Source organism: Somniosus microcephalus, unplaced genomic scaffold (genome assembly GCF_052327205.1).
Source record: "Somniosus microcephalus isolate GS21.2 unplaced genomic scaffold, FLI_Smic_1.0 unresolved_chr7, whole genome shotgun sequence".
NCBI lineage: Eukaryota > Metazoa > Chordata > Chondrichthyes > Squaliformes > Somniosidae > Somniosus > Somniosus microcephalus.
In genome coordinates this window covers 32,759,163-32,781,443 of record NW_028225185.1, presented here as the reverse complement: position 1 = coordinate 32,781,443, position 22,281 = coordinate 32,759,163, and the positions used below count along the sequence as shown (strand labels likewise).

The window sequence follows — 22,281 nt, the reverse complement described above, 5'->3', positions numbered from 1 at the left end:
CATAAAACCATGCTGACTTTGTCCTATTAAATTATGATTATCCAAATGTCCTGTTACTGTCTCCTTAATAATGGACTCCAAAATTTTACCTACCACAGATGTTAGGCTAACCGGTCTATAGTTTCCAGCCTTCTGTCTACTGCCCTTTTTAAATAAGGGTGTTACATTAGCAGTTTTCCAGTCTGCCGGGACCTTTGCTGAGTCCAGGGAGTTTTGGAAGATTATTACCAATGCATCCACAATCCCTACCGCCACTTCCCTCAAAACCCTGGGATGTAAGCCATCAGGTCCAGGTGATTTATCCGCCTTGAGTCCCATTATTTTACCAAGTACTACTTCCTTAGTGATTTTAATCATATTTAGCTCCTCCCCCCCTATAGCCCCCTGCTTGTCAAGTGTTGGGATATTCTTGGTGTCCTCTACTGTAAAGACTGATACAAAATATTCATTCAGTGTTTTTGCCATCTCCATATTTCCCACCATTAATTTCCCGGTCTCATCCTCTAAGGGACCAACATTTACTTTAGCCACCCTTTTTCTTTTTATATAACTATAAAAACTCTTACTATCTGTCTTTATATTTTTTGCTAGTTTACTTTCATAATGTATCTTCCCTTTCTTAATCAATCTTTTTGTTATTTTTTGCTGTCTTTTAAAGTTTTCCCAATCCTCTATCCTCCCACTAGATTTGGCTACCTTATATGCCCTTGTTTTTAGTCGAATACTATCCTTAATTTCTTTACTTAGCCACGGATGGCTGTCTTTTCTTTTACACCCTTTTTTTCTCAGTGGAATATACTTTTTTTGGAATTTGTAAAATAACTCCTTAAATATACACCACTGATCATGTATCGTCTTATCCTTTAACCTATTTTCCCAATCCACTTTACTCAATTCCGCTCTCATACCTTCATAGTCTCCTTTATTCAAGCTTAGCACGCTTGTTTGAGATACAGCCTCCTCACCCTCTAACTGAATATGGAATTCAACCATGTTATGGTCACTCATTCCAAGGGGATCCTTTACTAGGACATTTTTAATTAATCCTGTCTCGTTACACAGGACCAGATCTAAGGTTGCTTGCCCCCTGGTTGGTTCAGTTACATACTGCTCAAGAAACCCATCCCTAATACACTCAATGAACTCATCCTCAAGGCAGCCCTGCCCAATTTGATTCGTCCAATTTATATGATAGTTAAAATCCCCCATAATTATAGATGTTCCCTTATTACAAGCCTCAACTATTTCCTGATTGATACTCCGTCCAACCGAGTTGCGACTGTTCGGAGGCCTATATACTACACCCACTAGTGTTTTTTTCCCCTTATTATTCCTTATCTCCACCCAAACTGTTTCATTATCCTGATCCTTTGACCCAATATCATTTCTCTGTATTACAGTGATTCCTTCCTTTATTAACATAGCCACCCCACCTCCCCTTCCTTCCTGCCTGTCCTTCCTGATCGTTAAATAACCTGGTATGTTTAATTCCCAGGCATTGTCACCCTGCAGCCATGTTTCTGTAATGGCCACAAGATCATACCCATATGTAGCTATTTGTGCCTTTAACTCGTCTATTTTGTTACGAATGCTACGTGCATTCAGATAGAGAACTTTCAAATATGTTTTGTGACACTTAGTTCCTGCTATTGCCCTTTTTATTACTTTACCTTTTACTCCACACCTTCTATGGTGGTTCGGTGTCAAATATCCTTATGTGGTTCGGTGTCAAATTTTGTTGTCTTAAAATACTCCTGTGCAGCACCTTGGGACGTTTTGCTACGTTAAAGGCGCTATATAAATACAAGTTGTTGTTGTTCAGTCAGGATGGTGTGTGTGACTCGGAGGGGAGCTTGTAGCGGCGGGCTTGCTGTCCTTTCGCCCGTTGGAGTTCTCAGTGGGATTAGCCAAGGTTGCGGCTGTGCCTCGCGCCCTCCGCCGCAGGTTGACGTCCCGTGCCTCGGGAGGTGGGGACTGTTCACCCACGCATCACCCAACGGAGGCCACTGAGTTGGCGAATAAAATCGTAGGGAATGGGGGGGGGGGAAGGGGTCAAGGAGCAATTCAATGGGTTTAAGGAGAGAGAAGGAGGATTGTGGGGTGCCGGGAGCAGGTGGGATTATGGCGTTAGAGGTTCTGATGAGGTGGGTAGGTGGGGTCAAGGGTTAAGATGGGGTGGGAGGTAGGGTCATGGGTTAAGGTGAGGTAGGAGGCGGGGTCATGGGTTAAGATGGGGTGGGAGGCAGAGGGCATGGGTTAAGATGAGGTAGGAGGTGGGGTCATGGGTTAAGGTGAGGTGGGAGGCGGGGTCATGGGTTAAGGTGAGGTGGGAGGCGGGGTTATGGGTTAAGATGGGGTGGGAGGTGGGGGTCATGAGTTAAGATGGGGTGGGAGGCGGGGGTCATGGGTTAAGGTGAGGTGGGAGGCGGGGTCATGGGTTAAGATGGGGTGGGAGGCGGGGTCATGGGTTTAGATGGGGTGGGAGGTGGGGGTCATGGGTTAAGATGAGGTAGGAGGTGGGGTCATGGGTTAAGTTGGGGTGGGAGGTGGGGGTCATGGGTTAAGATGGGGTGGGAGGCGGGGTCATGGGTTAAGATGGGGTGGGAGGCGGGGTTAAGATGGGGTGGGAGGTGGGGTCATGGGTTAAGGTGAGGTGGGAGGCGGGGTCATGGGTTAAGATGGGGTGGGAGGCGGGGTCATGGGTTTAGATGGGGTGGGCGGTGGGGGTCATGGGTTAAGATGAGGTAGGAGGTGGGGTCATGGGTTAAGTTGGGGTGGGAGGTGGGGGTCATGGGTTAAGATGGGGTGGGAGGCGGGGTCATGGGTTAAGATGGGGTGGGAGGCGGGGTTAAGATGGGGTGGGAGGTGGGGTCATGGGTTAAGATGGGGTGGGAGGTGGGGTCAAGGGTTAAGATGGGGTGGGAGACGGGGTCATGGGTTAAGGTGAGGTGGGAGGTGGGATGACCTGTCGGACGGAGAAGAGCTGATTGGGCAGATAGACCTTCCCGTTGACTGTGGCGTGCTGACCGAGCCTCCCCAGCTGGACGGGGCCGCGTTGTTTGAGCCTCTCTGTGTGACTGACCGGCCCTTGTCCTTCTTCCAGCCCTGTGCCCACCATCACCTGGCGAAAACTGGACGGCAATTTACCCAGCAGGGCGAGGTTGAGGAAATCGCAGGCCGTACTGGAGGTGCTGAACATTCAGAGTGGTGACGCAGGGATGTACGAGTGCAGAGTGGAAAATGCTCGAGGGGGAAATGTTGTCAGAGGACTCCTGCAGGTGTACAGTAAGTGTTACCAGGGCCGTGCAGTACCTGCTGCTCATTGGGTCATCTCACTCACCACTCAACCCATCTAATTCTTGCTCACCGTAATCCTTAACCCCACCTACCATGCCAGTACTGAGGGAGCGCCGCACTGTCGGAGGGGCGGTACTGAGGGAGCGCCGCACTGTCGGAGGGGCAGTACTGAGGGAGCGCCGCACTGTCGGAGGGGCAGTACTGAGGGAGCGCCGCACTGTCGGAGGGGCGGTACTGAGGGAGCACCGCACTGTCGGAGGGGCGGTACTGAGGGAGCGCCGCACTGTCGGAGGAGCGGTACTGAGGGAGCGCCGCACTGTCGGAGGGGCGGTACTGAGGGAGCGCCGCACTGTTGGAGGGGCGGTACTGAGGGAGCGCCGCATTGTCGGAGGGGCAGTACTGAGGGAGCGCCGCACTGTCGGAGAGGTGGTACTGAGGGGGCGCCGCACTGTTGGAGGGGCGGTACTGAGGGAGCGCCGCATTGTCGGAGGGGCAGTACTGAGGGAGCATCGCACTGTCGGAGAGGCGGTACTGAGGGGGCGCCGCACTGTTGGAGGGGCGGTACTGAGGGAGCGCCGCACTGTCGGAGGGGCGGTACTGAGGGAGCGCCGCACTGTCGGAGGGGCGGTACTGAGGGAGCGCCGCACTGTCGGAGGGGCGGTACTGAGGGAGCGCCGCACTGTCGGAGGGGCAGTACTGAGGGAGCGCCGCACTGTCGGAGGGGCGGTACTGAGGGAGCGCCGCACTGTCGGAGGGGCGGTACTGAGGGAGTGCCGCACTGTCGGAGGGGCGGTACTGAGGGAGCGCCGCATTGTCGGAGGGGCGGTACTGAGGGAGCGCCGCACTGTCGGAGATGTCGTCTTTCGGATGAGATGTTAAACCGAGGCCCCGTCTGCCCTCTCGGGTGGATGTAAAAGATCCCACGGCCACTATTGGAAGAAGAGCAGGGGGGAGTTCTCCCTGGTGTCCTCAATCAGCATCACTAAAAACAGATGATCTGGTCATTATCACATTGCTGTTTGCAGGAGCTTGCTGTGTGCAAATTGTCTCCCTCAGCACTGGCACTGGCACTGTGAGTGGGAGTGTCAGCCTAGATTTTTGTGTTCTAGTCTCTCGATTGGGGGCTCGAACCCACAACCTTCACGGACTCGGGGGCGAGGGTGCTTGCCACTGAGCCACGGCTGAGCTCTAACCATCGCGAATATTAACATCGCCCCAGCACTTGAGCAATGAGCTCCATCGTCCTCGGACTGTTAACGAGCTTGGAATATTAATGGCCCAGCTTCTAATTACTATTAATAAAGTCTCCGATCCATCCCAGTCCGCCCAAATTACACGGGCTCCTTAATTGGTGCTAACGAACATCCACAGTGATGTTCTCAACGGCTCAGGCCTCATTAATATTAATGCCCTTAATTCCTCCAATGGCTATCTGCTGTTCCAATTAATATATCGTTCCTTCTCTCCGCCTCGCTCCTGCTCTTCCTTGGTACCTCAGCTGCTCCTCCTCACCAGAATGATACCTGGACTCCAAGGGGTTAACTTACGAGGAAGGATGTTCTTGCCATGGAGGGAGTGCAGCGAAGATTCACCAGGTTGATACCTGGGATGGCAGGAATGACGTATGAGGAGAGGTTGGGTCGATTAGGCTTGTATTCGCTGGAGTTTAGAAGAATGAGAGGGGATCTCATTGAAACTTATAAAAATCTGACAGGACTAGACAGACTAGATGCAGGAAGGATGTTCCCGATGGTCGGGGAGTCCAGAACCAGGGGTCACAGTCTAAGGATAAGGGGTAAGCCATTTAGGACAGAGATGAGGAGGAATTTCTTCACCCAGAGAGTGGTGAACCTGTGGAATTCTCTACCACAGAAGGCAGTAGAGGCCAATTCATTAAATATATTCAAGAAGGAGTTGGATGTATTTCTTAAGGCTAAAGGGATCAAGGGATATGGGGAGAAGGCAGGGACAGGGTACTGAATTTGGATGATCTGCCATGATCTCATTAAATGGCGGAGCAGGCTCGAGGGGCCGAATGGCCGACTCCTGCTCCTATCTTCTATGTTTCTATGAGGAGCGATTACACAAACGAGGGTCGTATTCCCTGGACTTTAGAAGGTTAAGGGGTCGATCTGATCGAAGTTTTAAAGATATTAAGGGGAACCGATAGGGTAGAGAGAGAGAAACTATTTCCGCTGGTTGGGGAGTCTCGGACTAGGGGGCAGAGTCTAAAAATTAGAGCCAGACCTTTCAGGAGTGAAGTTAGGAAACACTTCGACACAGAAAGGGTGGTAGAAGTTTGGAACTCTCTTCGGCAATCGGCAATTGATGCCGGGGGTCAATTGTTCATTTTAAATCTGAGATTGGTAGATTTTTGTTAACCAAAGGCATTAAAGGATAACGGGGCAAAGGCGGGTAGATGGAGTTAGGTCACAGATCAGTCATGATCTCACTGAATGGCGGAACAGGCTCAAGGGGCTGAATGGCCTCCTCCTGTTCCTAATGTAACAGGCTCGAGGGGCTGAATGGCCTCCTCCTGTTCCTAATGTAACAGGCTCGAGGGGCTGAACAGCCTCCTCCTGTTCCTAATGTAACAGGCTCGAGGGGGCTGAACGGCCTCCTCCTGTTCCTAATGTAACAGGCTCGAGGGGGCTGAATGGCCTCCTCCTGTTCCTAATGTAACAGGCTCGAGGGGCTGAATGGCCTCCTCCTGTTCCTAATGTAACAGGCTCGAGGGGGCTGAACGGCCTCCTCCTGTTCCTAATGTAACAGGCTCGAGGGGCTGAATGGCCTCCTCATGTTCCTATGAACCTTCCTGATCTATCGACCCTACTGCTAGTCAATCGTCCTGAAAACGTCCCCGTCTCGTTCCTCCTGAGCCCAACTCACCTCCTCCTCCATCCCTCCAACCTCACCGAGTTGGGATCAACTCATCGTCCCATCTCCGAGTCTAACTCATTCTTTCTCAGGGACCCCAACAAAGCTGGCTCTCCTCCCCTCCCTCGGTCTCCCGTGTCAGCCTTGGCTCAGCGGGTAGCATTCTTTGCTCTGAATCAGAAGGTCGTGTTCAAGTCCCATTCAAGAGATTTGAGCCTCATAATCCAGGCCGACACTCCCTGGTGCCAGTACTGAGGGAGCGCCGCACTGTCAGAGGGGCGGTACTGAGGGAGCACCGCACTGTCGGAGGGCAGTACTGAGGGAGCGCCGCACTGTCGGAGGGGCGGTACTGAGGGAGCGCCGCACTGTCGGAGGGGCGGTACTGAGGGAGCGCCGCACTGTCAGAGGGGCGGTACTGAGGGAGCACCGCACTGTCGGAGGGCAGTACTGAGGGAGCGCCGCACTGTCGGAGGGGCGGTACTGAGGGAGCGCCGCACTGTCGGAGGGGCGGTACTGAGGGAGCGCCGCACTGTCAGAGGGGCGGTACTGAGGGAGCACCGCACTGTCGGAGGGCAGTACTGAGGGAGCGCCGCACTGTCGGAGGGCAGTACTGAGGGAGCGCCGCACTGTCGGAGGGCAGTACTGAGGGAGCGCCGCACTGTCGGAGATGCCGTCTTTCAGATGAGACGTTAAACCCGAGGCCCCCATCTACCCTCTCGGGTGGATGTAAAAGATCCCACGGCCACTATTGGAAGAAGAGCAGGGGGGAGTTCTCCCCGGTGTCCTGAGACCAATATTTGCTGTTTGTGGGAGCTTGCTGTGCGCAAATTGGCTGCTCCGTTTCCCACTTTACAACAGTGGCCACACTTCAAAAAAGTACTTAATTGGCTGTGAAGCGCTTTGGGACGTCCTGAGGTGATGAATTGCTCCTTCTCTCCGTCTCTCTCTTGACTGTCTCTCTCCAAGTCTTTCTCTCTCTTCCTCCCTCTGTTCCACCCTTCCTGCTCGTTCAGTCGCTCAGCTAACGTCTACCGACCTCCTCCTTGTGTTCCAGCACGACCCTACTGGACTCAGACCATCAACGACACCAAGTTGGACAGTGGGCAAGGACTGCTTTGGGAATGTCGTGCAGTCGGCAGGCCGAAGCCCAGCTACCGATGGCTGAAGAATGGAGAGTCCCTCACCTCACAGGTAGTGGTCCGGTGCGGGGGAAAGGGTTGAGGTGGGGGAGGGGCGACACTGATTATCCGCAGTCCACCTCTTCGCTGCTCTGCTGAAGGCACGGGCTGACAGGGCGGTACGGGTTACACAGGCACCTGCGGGGACTGAGCCCCGACGGTGAGTGCCGGGGGTTATTCAGCCAAGGGAGGCACCGCCGGCGAGCCTGATCCACGCCCTCGCCCGACGTCCACGCTCAATCCTTTCCGGCAAGGGTCACCGCTGCCCGATCAGGAGCAGGAAACGATCGCTCGGTTTGTCCCGTCCCTATTGTGGTCCCCTCTGCCTCAGATGAGCTGGCTCAGCACAGGCCGGGAATGGAGCCTGGGCCTTTCCTGCTCTGTGTGTGGGGGGCGGTCTCAGTCCCATACCGCGTAAGATCAGGCTGACTCAGCACCAGGCCCAGGGTGAAGCCTGGGTCTTTCCTGCTCTGTGTGTGGGGGGCGGTCTCAGTCCCACACCGCGTAAGATCAGGCTGACACAGCACTAGGCCCAGCATGAAGCCTGGGCCTTTCCTGCTCTGTGTGTGGGGGGCGGTCTCAGTCCCACACCGCGTAAGGTCAGGCTGACTCAGCACTAGGCCCAGGGTGAAGCCTGGGCCTTTCCTGCTCTGTGTGTGGGGGGCGGTCTCAGTCCCACACCACGTAAGATCAGGCTGACTCAGCACTAGGCCCAGGGTGAAGCCTGGGCCTTTCCTGCTCTGAGTGTGGGGGGCGGTCTCAGTCCCACGCCGTGTGAGATCAGGCTAACACAGCACTACGCCCAGGGTGAAGCCTGGGTCTTTCCTGCTCTGTGTGTGGGGGGCGGTCTCAGTCCCACACCGCGTATGATCAGGCTGGCACAACACTAGGCCCAGGATGAGGCCTGGGCCTTTCCTGCTCTGTGTGTGGGGGGCGGTCTCAGTCCCACACCGCGTATGATCAGGCTGGCAGAACACTAGGCCCAGGATGAGGCCTGGGCCTTTCCTGCTCTGTGTGTGGGGGGCGGTCTCAGTCCCACACCGCGTATGATCAGGCTGGCAGAACACTAGGCCCAGGATGAGGCCTGGGCCTTTCCTGCTCTGTGTGTTCGTGGGGCAGTTCACACCTGGCCGGGGCATTAACCCGCTGAGACCCGGCAGTTTACTGTTTAACAGTGTTTTTGTTTGGCTTACAGGCCCGAGTGGCGGTAAGGAATGGCCTCCTCACCATCGCCAACGTCAACCGGTCAGATGCTGGGATGTACCAGTGCATGGCAGAGAACCAACACGGGTCGGCCTTGGCCAGCGCAGAGCTACAGATCCTGGGTAAGGTGAGACACGAGCCCGGGGAATGTCTCCAATCTGATTGCAACGTCCAGGATTCAGCTCCCGTCCCCACCTCACCGAGCCCCGCACACACTGAGCAGGAAAAGCCCAGGCTCCATCCCCGGCCTGTGCTGAGCAGGCCCGATCTCGCCCGCTGTGGTACTGGTGCGGCACAAAGCTGGGTGGCCGTGTGTGCTGTGAGGAGGATGCCGAGAAACTCCAGTATGATTTGGACAGGTTGGGTGATTGGGCAGATGCATGTCAGATGCAGTATAATGTGGACAAATGCGAGGTTATCCACTTTGGTGTCAAAAACAGGAAGACAGATTATTATCTGAACGGCAATAGATTGGGAAAAGGGGAAGTGCAACGAGACCTGGGTGTCCTTGTGCACCAGTCGCTGAAGGTAAGCATGCAGGTGTAGCAGGCGGTTAAGAAGGCAAATGGTATGTTGGCCTTTGTAGCGAGAGGATTCGAGTACAGGAACAAGGATGTCTTGCTGCAGTTGTACAGGGCCTTGGTGAGACCACATCTTGAGTATTGTGTGCAGTTTTGGTCGCCTTATTTGAGGAAGGATGTTCTTGCCATGGAGGGAGTGCAGCGAAGATTCACCAGACTGATACCTGGGATGGCAGGAATGACGTATGAGGAGAGATTGGGTCGATTGGGCTTATACTCGCTGGAGTTTAGAAGAATGAGAGGGGATCTCATTGAAACTTATAAAATTCTAACAGGACTAGACAGACTAGATGCAGGAAGGATGTTCCCGATGGTCGGGGAGTCCAGAACCAGGGGTCACAGTCTAAGGATAAGGGGTAAGCCATTTAGGACTGAGATGAGGAGGAATTTCTTCACCCAGAGAGTGGTGAACCTGTGGAATTCTCTACCACAGAAGGCAGTGGAGGCCAATTCATTAAATATATTCAAGAAGGAGTTGGATATATTTCTTAAGGCTAAAGGGATCAAGGGATATGGGGAGAAGGCAGGGACAGGGGACTGAATTTGGATGATCAGCCATGATCTCATTGAATGGCGGAGCAGGCTCGAGGGGCCGAATGGCCTACTCCTGCTCCTATCTTCTATGTTTCTATGAGCCCCACACACAGAGCAGGAAAAGCCCAGGCTCCATCCCCGGCCTGTGCTGAGTTGCGGGCAGGAGATATAATTGGCCACCGTGCCTCTGCGTTAGGGAAAGGGGGGAAATCAGCCAAGGTTCCTGCTCCTATGGGGTGAGGGTCAGACTCGGATGTGCTGCACACCCGAGGTAAATATCCTGCCGACACTCACTGTCTGTCTGTGGAACCCGTACCCCAGTGAGTGTCAGTGTCTCTGGAATCCGTATCCCAGTGAGAGTCAGTGTCTGTGGAACTGTTCCCCAGTGAGAGTCAGTGTCTGCAGAACTGTATCCCAGTGAGAGTCAGTGTGTGTGGGGCCCGTACCCCAGTGAGAGGCAGTGTGTGTGGGACCCGTACCCCAGTGAGAGTCAGTGTCTGTGGGACCCATAACCCAGTGAGAGTCAGTGTGTGTGGGACCCGTACCCCAGTGAGAGTCAGTATCTGTGGGACCCGTACCCCAGTGAGAGTCAGTGTCTGTGGAACCCGTACCCCAGTGAGAGTCAGTGTCTGTGGAACCCGTCCCCCGGTGAGAGTCAGTGTCTGTGGGACCCGTACCCCAGTGAGAGTCAGTGTCTGTGGAACCCGTACCCCAGTGAGAGTCAGTGTCTGTGGGACCCGTACCCCAGTGAGAGTCAGTGTCTGTGGAACCCGTACCCCAGTGAGAGTCAGTGTGTGTGGGACCCGTACCCCAGTGAGAGTCAGTGTGTGTGGAACCCGTACCCCAGTGAGAGTCAGTGTGTGTGGGACCCGTACCGCAGTGAGAGTCAGTGTGTGTGGAACCCGTACCCCAGTGAGAGTCAGTGTCTGTGGAACCCGTCCCCCGGTGAGAGTCAGTGTCTGTGGGACCCATACCCCAGTGAGAGTCAGTGTCTGTGGAACCCGTACCCCAGTGAGAGTCAGTGTGTGTGGAACCCGTACCCCAGTGAGAGTCAGTGTGTGTGGAACCCGTACCCCAGTGAGAGTCAGTGTCTGTGGGACCCGTACCCCAGTGAGAGTCAGTGTCTGTGGAACCCGTACCCCAGTGAGAGTCAGTGTGTGTGGAACTGTACCCCAGTGAGAGTCAGTGTCCGTGGAACCCGTACCCCAGTGAGAGTCAGTGTCTGTGGAACCCGTACCTCACTGAGAGTCAGTGTCTGTGGGACCCGTACCCCAGTGAGAGTCAGTGTCTGTGGGACCCATAACCCAGTGAGAGTCAGTGTGTGTGGGACCCGTACCCCAGTGAGAGTCAGTATCCGTGGGACCCGTACCCCAGTGAGAGTCAGTGTCTGTGGAACCCGTACCCCAGTGAGAGTCAGTGTGTGTGGGACCCGTACCGCAGTGAGAGTCAGTGTGTGTGGAACCCGTACCCCAGTGAGAGTCAGTGTCTGTGGGACCCGTACCTCAGTGAGAGTCAGTGTGTGTGGGACCTGATGTGCCTCAATAATCCCGAGACTCGATGTTAGCGGAACAAAACAAGGCTTTTATTAACTTAGAAGGTAACACGCAGTGGAGAGAGGTATCTTCCATCTGGAGCTCTGCAGTACTGGATATGAGGCCAGACTGAGCTGGCTTACATAGAGGCCAGGTATGGGCGGAGCCCTACACACAACACATTCCATACATTCCAATATACAATACAATGGTGAGGAGAAACCTGAAACCAACCACAGTCACAGGCAATACCATGGTGAGGGGAAACCTGAAACCAACCACAGTCACAGGCAGTGATGAATGGAATATTTCATCACATTCACCCCTTCTATAGATTTAGTCTGTTCGGGGGTTTGGTAGTCCTCTGCGACCGACGTGGCTGTTGTGGTGTCGCGGGTGTCGGCTGGGTGTCCCCGGTGGCCTCCTGGGTCTCTGCCGGGGGTGCCGCCAGGGTTGTTGAAGGGGTAGTTGGTGGGGGTGCCGTTGGTCGATGTTCTTCCGGGGGTGATGAAAGAGTAGTGGGTGGGTAAGAGTTGCTGTGGTCGTTGTTGCTGCTATTGCCGTGGTTGTTGTCGTTACCGGCTGGGGCGACGTCTTTTATTGACACGGTGTCCTCCCTTCCGTCGGCGTGCCGGACATACACGTATTGGGGGTTGGCGTGGAGTAGGTGCACTGGCTCCACGAGAGGGTCCGTCTTATGGCCCCTCACATGCCTTCGCACGAATACCGGACCTGGGGTGGAGAGCCATGACGGCATGGATACACCTGAGGTGGATTTCCGGGGAAAGCTAAACATTCGTTCATGAGGCGTGGCATTAGTGGCAGTACACAATAGCGACCGTATCGAATGGAGCACATCTGAGAGGACTTCCTGCCAGCGGGAGATAGGGAGGCCCTTGGTCCTTAGAGCTAGAGTGACTGCTTTCCATACTGTCCCGTTCTCTCGCTCCACTTGACCGTTACCCCAGGGGTTGTAGCTGGTGGTACGGCTCGTGGCGATACCCCTGGACAGCATGTACTGGCGTAGCTCTTCACTCATGAAGGACGCCCCCCTATCCGTGTGGATGTAGCTCGGCATACCGAACAGGCAGAACAGGCTGTTGAGGCATTTAATGACCGTGGCGCTGGTCATGTCTGGGCAGGGGAAGGCGAATGGGAACCGGGAGTATTTGTCCACAATGTTCAGGAAGTAAACATTGCGGTCGACGGACGGGAGGGGGCCCTTGAAATCTAAGCTGAGCCGCTCAAAGGGCCGTGTAGCTTTGATTAAGTGGGCTCTATCAGGGTAGTAGAACCGAGGCTTGCACTCAGCGCAAGTGCGGCAGTTCCTGGTCAGAGACCGAACTTCCTCAATCGAGTAGGGTAAGTTGCGGGACTTTATGAAGTGGAACAGCCGCGTGACCCCTGGGTGGCAGAGGTCGTTGTGGTGGGTCTGTAGCCGATCCCCGGTGGCGCTGGCACACATCCCTCGTGAGAGGGCATCTGGGGATTCGTTAAGGGCCCCTGGCCGGTAAATGATGTCATACTCGAAGGTGGAGAGCTCGATCCGCCACCTAAGAATCTTATCATTTTTGATCTTCCCCCTCTGTTTATTATTGAACATAAACACTACCGACCGCTGGTCGGTAAGTAGGGTGAAGCGTTTGCCAGCTAGGTAGTGGCGCCAGTGGCGCATTGCCTCCACGATGGCTTGGGCCTCCTTTTCCACGGAGGAGTGTCTGATCTCGGGCCCTTGGAGGGTCCTCGAGAAGAAAGCTATGGGCCGCCCCGCCTGGTTGAGGGTGGCCGCCAAGGCAAAGTCAGACGCATCACTTTCCACTTGAAATGGAGTGTTCTCGTCCACTGCCTGTAGCGTGGCCCGCTCAATATCCTGCTTAATGCTTTTGAAGGTGGCGTGGGCCTCAGCAGAGAGCGGAAAAGAGGATGCTTTCAAGAGGGGGCGGGCTTTGTCGGAGTAGTTGGGGACCCATTGGGAATAATAAGAAAATAACCCCAGGCACCTTTTCAGGGCTTTGGGAGTGTTGGGCAGGGGCAGCTCCCGTAGGGGGCGCAATCGGTCGGGGTCTGGTCCGATTTCCCCATTCTCCACCACGCTGCCTAGTATGCAGAGGCGCGTGGTGCTGAAAACGCACTTGTCCTCGTTGTAGGTGAGGTTGAGTTTTTGTGCGGTTTTCAGGAACCTCTCGAGGTTCGAGTCGTGATCCTGCTGGTTGTGACCGCAGATGGTGACGTTGTCGAGGTAGGGGAAGGTTGCCTGCAAGTGGTGGTCATCGACCATGCGATCCATCTCCCTCTGGAAGACCGAGACCCCATTCGTCACCCCAAAGGGGACTCTGAGGAATTGGTAGAGGCGTCCGTTCGCCTCGAAGGCGGTGTACAGGCGGTCCTCTGGTCTGATAGGGAGCTGGTGGTACGCTGACTTGAGGTCGATGGTGGAGAACACCCGGTATTGGGCGATTTGGTTCACCATTTCTGATATGCGGGGTAGCGGGTGGGCGTCTAGTTGGGTGTACCTGTTGATCGTTTGGCTATAGTCGATCACCATCCGTTTCTTCTCGCTACCCCTTACCACCACCACTTGGGCGCGCCACGGGCTATTGCTGCATTCAATAATGCGCTCTTTCAGGAGCCTGTCTACCTCGGTTGCGATAAACCGCCTGTCCTCCCAGCTGTACCTCCTGCTTTTGGTCGCTATTGGCCGGCAGTTAGGCGTAAGGTTTGCGAATAGCGAAGGCGGCTTTACCTTCAGGGTAGCCAGGCCGCACACTGTGAGGGGCGGCTGGGACCCACCGTACTTGAGCGTGATGCTTTGGTGGTTGCACTGGAAATCCAGGCCCAAGATCACGCTTGCACATAGATTCTTCATGATTAATACTTTAAAATTATCGTATACAGTCCCGTTAACGGACAATTGTACCGTGCAGTAACCCAGAATGGTCGATGTCTGGGTTTTATCAGCAATAGAGATGGTACCCCGAGTAGGGACCACCTTTAGGGAGAGTTGTTGTGCCAGTTCAGGGTGGATAAAACTCTCCGTGCTTCCGCTGTCAATTAAACATTTAACCCGGCACCCGTTTACCTCAATGTCCACCATTGATTTGGATAGCGGGTGGGGCCTGGTCTGGTCCACTGTGACCGATGCCACTGTAGGGCCCTGATCGAGACAAGATGGCGTCCACGCTGTCTGCTCACAAGATGGCGTACCCCACGAGGTCGGGCAAGATGGCGTCCAAGATGGCCGCTCCCACGGCGCACACGCGGCGGTGGCGGGTTTTGGTTTTCCGGCGGGGTTCCCTCTGCACACCTTCCCGAAGTGCCCCTTCTTACCGCACTTAAAGCAGGTGGTGCCTTTCGCCGGGCACAGGTTTCTGGTGTGCTTTGGCTGCCCGCAGAAGTAGCAGTTGGGTCCCCGACGCGTCGCGGCTGTCGTAGGGCTTCTGGGGGGAGAGCGGGGCCCTGACGGTGTCGGGCTGCCGGGCGGGGAAGATGCCTTCCAAGATGGCGGCGCCCTTGGTGCACACGTGGCGGCGTGGACGGCGCAGGCTGAAGAGTAGGCGTCCGAGTTTCTCTGGGCCACATCCAGGGATCGCGCGGTGTCCGCAGCCTGTTTCAGGTCCAATCCCGTTTTTTTCCAGCAGTCTTTGCCGGATGTAAGTGGAGCTGAGGCCTGTGATAAAGGCATCGCGAACAAGCTCGTCGGTGTACACTGCGGCTTTTACATCTTGGCACTTGCAGTCTTTGCCAAGCATTTTCAGGGTGCCTAGGAACTCCTCCACCGATTCCCCAGGTCGCTGTGCGCGAGTGGCGAGCAGATGCCTAGCATACACCTCATTCGTAGGCTGCTGGTAATGCGCCTTTAAGATGTCGCAGGCGGCCAGGTACGTGTCGGCGTCTTGGATGAGGGGGTAAACCCGGTGGCTTACCCAATTCCGCAGAATTCCGAGTTTCATACTCGCAGCGTCCGTAGCGTCTTTGACGGCTGCGGAATTGTCCAGGAAGAATTCCATACACATAAACCAGTGTCCGAAGCGTGCTGATGCGTCCGGAGCATGCTGATCCAAATCCAAACGTTCGGGTTTCAGGAGTTGATCCATTGTGTTGAAAAATAAGTTAATAAAATTGATGTGCCTCAATAATCCCGAGACTCGATGTCCGAAATGGCCTCTATCTGCACTGTAGATTCTGTGATTCTGTGATTCTGTTAGCGGAACAAAACAAGGCTTTTATTAACTTAGAAGATAACACGCAGTGGAGAGAGGTATCTTCCATCTGGAGCTCTGCAGTACTGGATATGAGGCCAGACTGAGCTGGCTTACATAGAGGCCAGGTATGGGCGGAGCCCTACACACAACACATTCCATACATTCCAATATACAATACAATGGTGAGGAGAAACCTGAAACCAACCACAGTCACAGGCAATACCATGGTGAGGGGAAACCTGAAACCAACCACAGTCACAGGCAGTGATGAATGGAATATTTCATCACAGGACCCATACCCCAGTGAGAGTCAGTGTGTGTGGAACCCGTACCCCAGTGAGAGTCAGTGTGTGTGGGACCCATACCCCAGTGAGAGTCAGTGTCTGTGGGACCCGTACCCCAGTGAGAGTCAGTGTCTGTGGAACCCGTACCCCAGCGAGAGTCAGTGTCTGTGGGACCCGGACCCCAGCGAGAGTCAGTGAGTGTGGGACCCGTACCCCAGTGAGAGTCAGTGTCTGTGCGACCCGTACCCCAGTGAGAGTCAGTGTGTGTGGAACCCATACCCCAGTGAGAGTCAGTGTGTGTGGGACCTGTACCCCAGTGAGAGTCAGTGTCTGTGGAACCCGTACCCCAGTGAGAGTCAGTGTCTGTGCAACCCGTACCCCAGTAAGAGTCAGTGTCTGTGGAACCCGTACCGCAGTGAGAGTCAGTGTGTGTGGGACCCGTACCCCAGTGAGAGTCAGTGTCTGTGGGACCCGTACCCCAGTGAGAGTCAGTGTCTGTGGGACCCGTACCCCAGTGAGAGTCAGTGTCTGTGGAACCCGTATCCCAGTGAGAGTCAGTGTGTGTGGAACCCGTACCCCAGTGAGAGTCAGTGTGTGTGGGACCCGTACCCCAGTGAGAGTCAGTGTCTGTGGGACCCGTACCCCAGTGAGAGTCAGTGTCTGTGGGACCCGTACCCCAGTGAGAGTCAGTGTCTGTGGAACCCGTACCCCAGTGAGAGTCAGTGTGTGTGGAACCCGTACCCCAGTGAGAGTCAGTGTGTGTGGGACCCGTACCCCAGTGAGAGTCAGTGTGTGTGGAACCCGTACCCCAGTGAGAGTCAGTGTCTGCGGGACCCGTACACTAGTGAGAGTCAGTGTGTGTGGAACCCGTACCCCAGTGAGAGTCAGTGTCTGTGGGACCCGTACCCCAGTGAGAGTCAGTGTGTGGAACCCGTACCCCAGTGAGAGTCAGTGTGTGTGGAACCCGTACCCCAGTGAGAGTCAGTGTCTGTGGGACCCGTACCCCAGTGAGAGTCAGTGTCTGTGGAACCCGTACCCCAGTGAGAGACAGTTTCTCGACGGGGGAAGGAGTCTCGACGAGTGCAGTTTAATGATGCCAATCTTTTCACAGCGTCAGCTCCGAGCTTTGACTTGTCTCCGGTGGAGAGGGAGATCCTCGTGTGTGTTGGTCAGGATCTCCTTATTGAATGTAAACCGCAATCATCTCCAAAGTCGTCGATCTCCTGGAGGAAGGGGGAGAGGCCGCTGGTCGGTGCAAGGTAACGGGCGAGAGGTGTGGGGGGGCGTCACCGAGAGGGTAACTAACTAAACGGATCAGGTCAATGCACCTGAACTTCGGTGTCCCTGTATTTAACCTGTGCTGTACCTGCCCTGGGAGTGTTTGATGGGACAGTGTAGAGGGAGCTTTACTCTGTATCTAACCCGTGCTGTACCTGCCCTGGGAGTGTTTGAAGGGACAGTGTAGAGGGAGCTTTACTCTGTATCTAACCCATGCTGTACCTGCCCTGGGAGTGTTTGATGGGGACAGTGTAGAGGGAGCTTTATTCTGTATCTAACCCGTGCTGTACCTGCCCTGGGAGTGTTTGATGGGACAGTGTAGAGGGAGCTTTACTCTGTATCTAACCCGTGCTGTACCTGCCCTGGGAGGGTTTGATGGGGACAGTGTAGAGGGAGCTTTACTCTGTATCTAACCCGTGCTGTACCTGCCCTGGGAGTGTTTGATGGGGACAGTGTAGAGGGAGCTTTACTCTGTATCTAACCCGTGCTGTACCTGCCCTGGGAGTGTTTGATGGGACAGTGTAGAGGGAGCTTTATTCTGTATCTAACCCGTGCTGTACCTGCCCTGGGAGTGTTTGATGGGACAGTGTAGAGGGAGCTTTATTCTGTATCTAACCCGTGCTGTACCTGCCCTGGGAGTGTTTGATGGGGACAGTGTAGAGGGAGCTTTACTCTGTATCTAACCCGTGCTGTACCTGCCCTGGGAGTGTTTGATGGGACAGTGTAGAGGAAGCTTTACACTGTATCTAACCCGTGCTGTACCTGCCCTGGGAGTGTTTGATGGGACAGTGTAGAGGGAGCTTTACTCTGTATCTAACCCATGCTGTACCTGCCCTGGGAGTGTTTGATGGGACAGTGTAGAGGGAGCTCTAACCTGTATCTAACCCGTGCTGTACCTGCCCTGGGAGTATTTGATGGGGACAGCGTAGAGGGCGCTTTACTCTTTATCTAACCCGTGCTGTACCTGCCCTGGGAGTGTTTGATGTGGCAGTGTAGAGGGAGCTTTACTCTGTATCCAACCCGTGCTGTACCTGCCCTGGGCATGTTTGATGGGACAGTGTAGAGGGAGCTTTACTCTGTATCTAACCCGTGCTGTACCTGCCCTGGGAGTGTTTGATGGGACAGTGTAGAGGGAGCTTTACTCTGCATCAAACCCATGCTGTACCTGCCCTGGGAGTGTTTGATGGGACAGTGTAGAGGGAGCTTTACTCTGTATCTAACACGTGCTGTACCTGTTCTGGGAGTGTTTGACGGGACAGTGTAGAGGGAGCTTTACTCTGTATCTAACCTGTGCTGTACCTGCCCTGGGAGTGTTTGATGGGGCAGTGTAGAGGGAGCTTTACTCTGTATTTAACCCGTGCTGCCCCTCCGACAGTGCGGCGCTGCCTCAGTACTGCCCCTCCGACAGTGCGGCGGTCCCTCAGTACTGCCCCTCCGACAGTGCGGCGCTCCCTCAGTACCTCCCCTCCGACAGTGCGGCGCTCCCTCAGTACCACCCCTCCGACAGTGCGGCGCTCCCTCAGTACCGCCCCTCCGACTGTGCGGCGCTCTCTCAGTACTGCCCCTCCGACAGTGCGGCGGTCCCTCAGTACCGCATCTCCGACAGTGTGGTGCTCCCTCAGTACCGCCCCTCCGACAGTGCGGCGCTCCCTCAGTACCGCCCCTCCGACAGTGCGGCGCTCCCCCAGTACCGCCCCTCCGACAGTGCGGCGCTCCCTCAGTACCGCCCCTCCGACAGTGCAGCGCTCCCTCAGTACTGCCCCTCCGACAGTGCGGCGCTCTCTCAGTACTGCCCCTCCGACAGTGCGGCGCTCCCTCAGTACCCCCCTCCGACAGTGCGGCGCTCCCCCAGTACCGCCCCTCCGACAGTGCGGCGCTCCCTCAGTACCGCCCCTCCGACAGTGCAGCACTCCCTCAGTACTGCCCCTCCGACAGTGCGGCGCTCTCTCAGTACTGCCCCTCCGACAGTGCGGCGCTCCCTCAGTACCCCCCCTCCGACAGTGCGGCGCTCTCTCAGTACTGCCGCTCCGACAAAGCGAAGATGTGGAAAGCGATTTGAGATCATTGATGGGATCTGCAATTACCAGCGAGGACGTGTTGTGATCTCCGAGGGAGAGGAGGATAATTTAACCATTAAACTGAACTGATGAGATGGCTCGAGGCTGGTGTGACGGGGGCTCCCAGTCTGATGGGTGAGCCTAAAAGAAGCCCCACTACTCGCCCGGCTTCTTGAGTTTTGATTCACCGTCGCCCGAGTCTCCTGCCAGTCAATTCACTGCCGTAGTGAGGCCGGGTGCCTGGGGATTTATTTGTCACTGGTCTGTCGAACAGGAGCCAGGGGTGACTTTGAGATGTCCTGGGACAAATCGCTCAACCCCTTCCCCGTCCTGGACTAGACACAGGAAGTGCCACGGCAGGTTGCTCAGTGTCTGTGACGGAGACTCGTAGCCAGAACGTAAAAATAGAAAAGCAGAGTATTTTTAAATGGTGAGAGATTGGGAAACGTTGGTGTTCAGAGGGACCTGGGTGTCCTTGTACACGAATCACTGAAAGTTAACAGGCAGGTACAGCAAGCAATTCGGAAAGCAAACGGTATGTTGGTCTTTATTACAAGAGGATTTGAGTATAAGAGTAAAGACGTCTTACTGCAATTATATAGGGCCCTGGTGAGACCACACCTGGAGTACTGTGTACAGTTTTGGTCTCCTTACCTAAGGAAGGATATACTTGCCATAGAGGGAGTGCAACGAAGGTTCACCAGACTGGTTCCTGGGATGGGGGGATTGCCCTATGAGGAGAGATTGAGTAGATTGGGCCTATATTCTCTAGAGTTTAGAAGAATGAGAGGTGATCTCATTGAAACATATAAGATTCTGAGGGGGGGATTGACAGGGTAGATGCTGAGAGGCTGTTTCCCCCCTGGCTGGAGAGTCTAGAACCAGGGGTCACAGTCTCAGGATAAGGGGTCGGCCATTTCGGACTGAGATGAGGAGGAATTTCTTCACTCAGAGGGCGGTGAACCTTTGGAATTCTCGACCCCAGAGGGCTGTGGAGGCTCAGTCGTTGAGTCTATTCAAGGCAGAGATCAAGAGATTTTTGAATATTAAGGGAATCAAGGGATATGGGGATAGGGCGGGAAAGTGGAGATGAGGTGGATGATCAGCCGTGATCTTATTGAATGGCGGAGCAGGCTCGAGGGGCCGAATGGCCGACTCCTGCTCCTATTTCTTATGTTCTCATGTTCTAATGAGCTGCTCCAATCTCTTCTCCGATGCTGAGGTCCCAGCTGTCTGTTCCCAGCAATTTGCCGCTCGTGCTTCCGATTTCCTGGCATCCGCGCCTGTCCATCCTGGGACCTGTCCGCGGAATCGAGAGGCGGCTGCCACGGTGAGCTCCCGGCTGGCTCTTCGCTGTGCGTCTGCGAGGAGTGGAGGCAGCCAGCGTCCAGTATTAGTGTCCATCTGTCCCATGCTGGCGACCATTTGCAGTGTCCACTATTGTAACTCTGGCCGTCTGTCCCAAACTGGCGGCCATTTGCAGTGTCCACTATTCCAACTGTTTCCGTCTGTCCCACGCGGGCGGCCATTTGCAATGTCCATTATTACAACTATGTCCATCTGTCCCACGCTGGCAGCCATTTGCAATGTCCACTATTCCAACTGTGTCCATCTGTCCCAAACTGGCAGCCATTTGCAATGTCCACTATTCCAACTGTGTCCGTCTGTCCCACGCTGGCAGTCATTTGCAGTGTCCATTATTCCAACTGTGTTCATCTGTCTCACGCTGGCGGCCATTTGCAGTGTCCACTATTCCAACTGTGTCCGTCTGTCCCACGCTGGTGGCCATTTGCAGTGTCCACTATTCCAACTGTGTCCGTCTGTCCCATGCTGGTGGCCATTTGCAGCGTCCACTATTCCAACTGTGTCCGTCTATCCCACGCTGGCGGCCATTTGCAGTGTCCACTATTCCAACTGTGTCCGTCTATCCCATGCTGGCGGCCATTTGCAGTGTCCACTATTCCAACTGTGCCTGTCTATCCCATGCTGGCGGCCATTTGCAGTGTCGATCAGATTGACTGGTGGAGCAGGCTCGAGGGGCTGAATGACCTGCTCCTGTTCCTAACGCTCCTCTGCCCCCTCCCAGTTCTAGAATCAAAGAATGGTCACAGCACAGAAGGAGGCCATTGGGCCCCTCGAGCCCATGCCAGCGCTCCACAAGAGCACTTCAGCCAGTCCCACCCGAATCCCCCGCCGCCATTTCCCCAGTAGCCCTGCAAATCTTTTTTTCCTTCAGGTACTTGTCCAGCTCCCTTTTGAACGCCTCGATCGAGTCTGCCTCCACCGCCCCCTCAGGCGGCGCGTTCCAGATCCGAACCGCTCGCCGCGTTTAAAAAAAAAAGTTGTTCCTCGCGCCGCCTTCGGTTCTTCCGTGTGACAGTGAGCGTCGAGTCTCGGGAGCCTCGCGGCTTCTCGAGCTGCGCATCGATTGGCATGGCCATCGAGTGGTAGCGTTGTTTGTTAATTTAACACCTCACCGCCCCGAGGAGCAGCCGATTGGAGCGCCCGCGTCCCCTTTAATGAGCGGCGGCTCACAAGTCATCTCAGCCCAGTCGATAGTGAATTCCTCACTCCGGGAGCGCGATCGGAAGCTGATGAGATTTGGCGAGGATTGCAACAATTCTCGTCAAGCTCTTCAAGTTCAACTCAAGCGAGCTAATGAAGTTTCATGATCATTATAGATTCGTAGAGCTCCAGTAATTACTTAATTTACTTTCGACTGACCAGTCGTTAACCTCTTCCTTGCCCGCTGCTTTCTTCTCCTCCAACTGGCTCCACAAGGAGACCGTAGCCCCTCAGCAATCTCTGAGCAGGAAGAGATCGGAACAAGACTGAGACACACCAGGGTAACCGGGAACGATTCACTCCCGTCTGGGACTGTACGGCCCCTGTGTGTGTGTCTCAGTGTCAGCTCCTGTACATGTACAGCACACACAGCGGGTAAAAGGGAACGATTCACTCCCGTCTTGTACTGTACGGCCCGTGTGTGTGTCTCAGTGTCAGCTCCTGTACATGTACAGCACACACAGCGGGTAAAAGGGAACGATTCACTCCCGTCTGGGACTGTACGGCCCATGTGTGTGTCTCAGTGTCAGTACATGTACAGTACACACAGCGGGTAAAAGGGAACGATTCACTCCCGTCTGGGACTGTACGGCCCGTGTGTGTGTCTCAGTGTCAGCTCCTGTACATGTACAGCACACACAGCGGGTAAAAGGGAACGATTCACTCCCGTTTGGGACTGTACGGCCCATGTGT

At 54.9% G+C, this 22,281-nt stretch overlaps 1 protein-coding gene across 1 annotated transcript in view; it reads left to right on the top strand.

Annotated features, from left to right (window-relative positions):
• The window catches only part of LOC147086755 (contactin-5-like), a 380,876-nt gene that overhangs the window by 311,838 nt on the left and 46,757 nt on the right, over window positions 1-22,281 (top strand). The window contains exons 19-23 of the mRNA XM_085978315.1: window positions 3,104-3,285; window positions 7,229-7,365; window positions 8,548-8,677; window positions 16,800-16,947; window positions 20,218-20,465. Coding sequence (XP_085834441.1) covers window positions 3,104-3,285; window positions 7,229-7,365; window positions 8,548-8,677; window positions 16,800-16,947; window positions 20,218-20,465 — 845 coding nt within the window. The remainder of the gene's footprint in view (window positions 1-3,103; window positions 3,286-7,228; window positions 7,366-8,547; window positions 8,678-16,799; window positions 16,948-20,217; window positions 20,466-22,281) is intronic.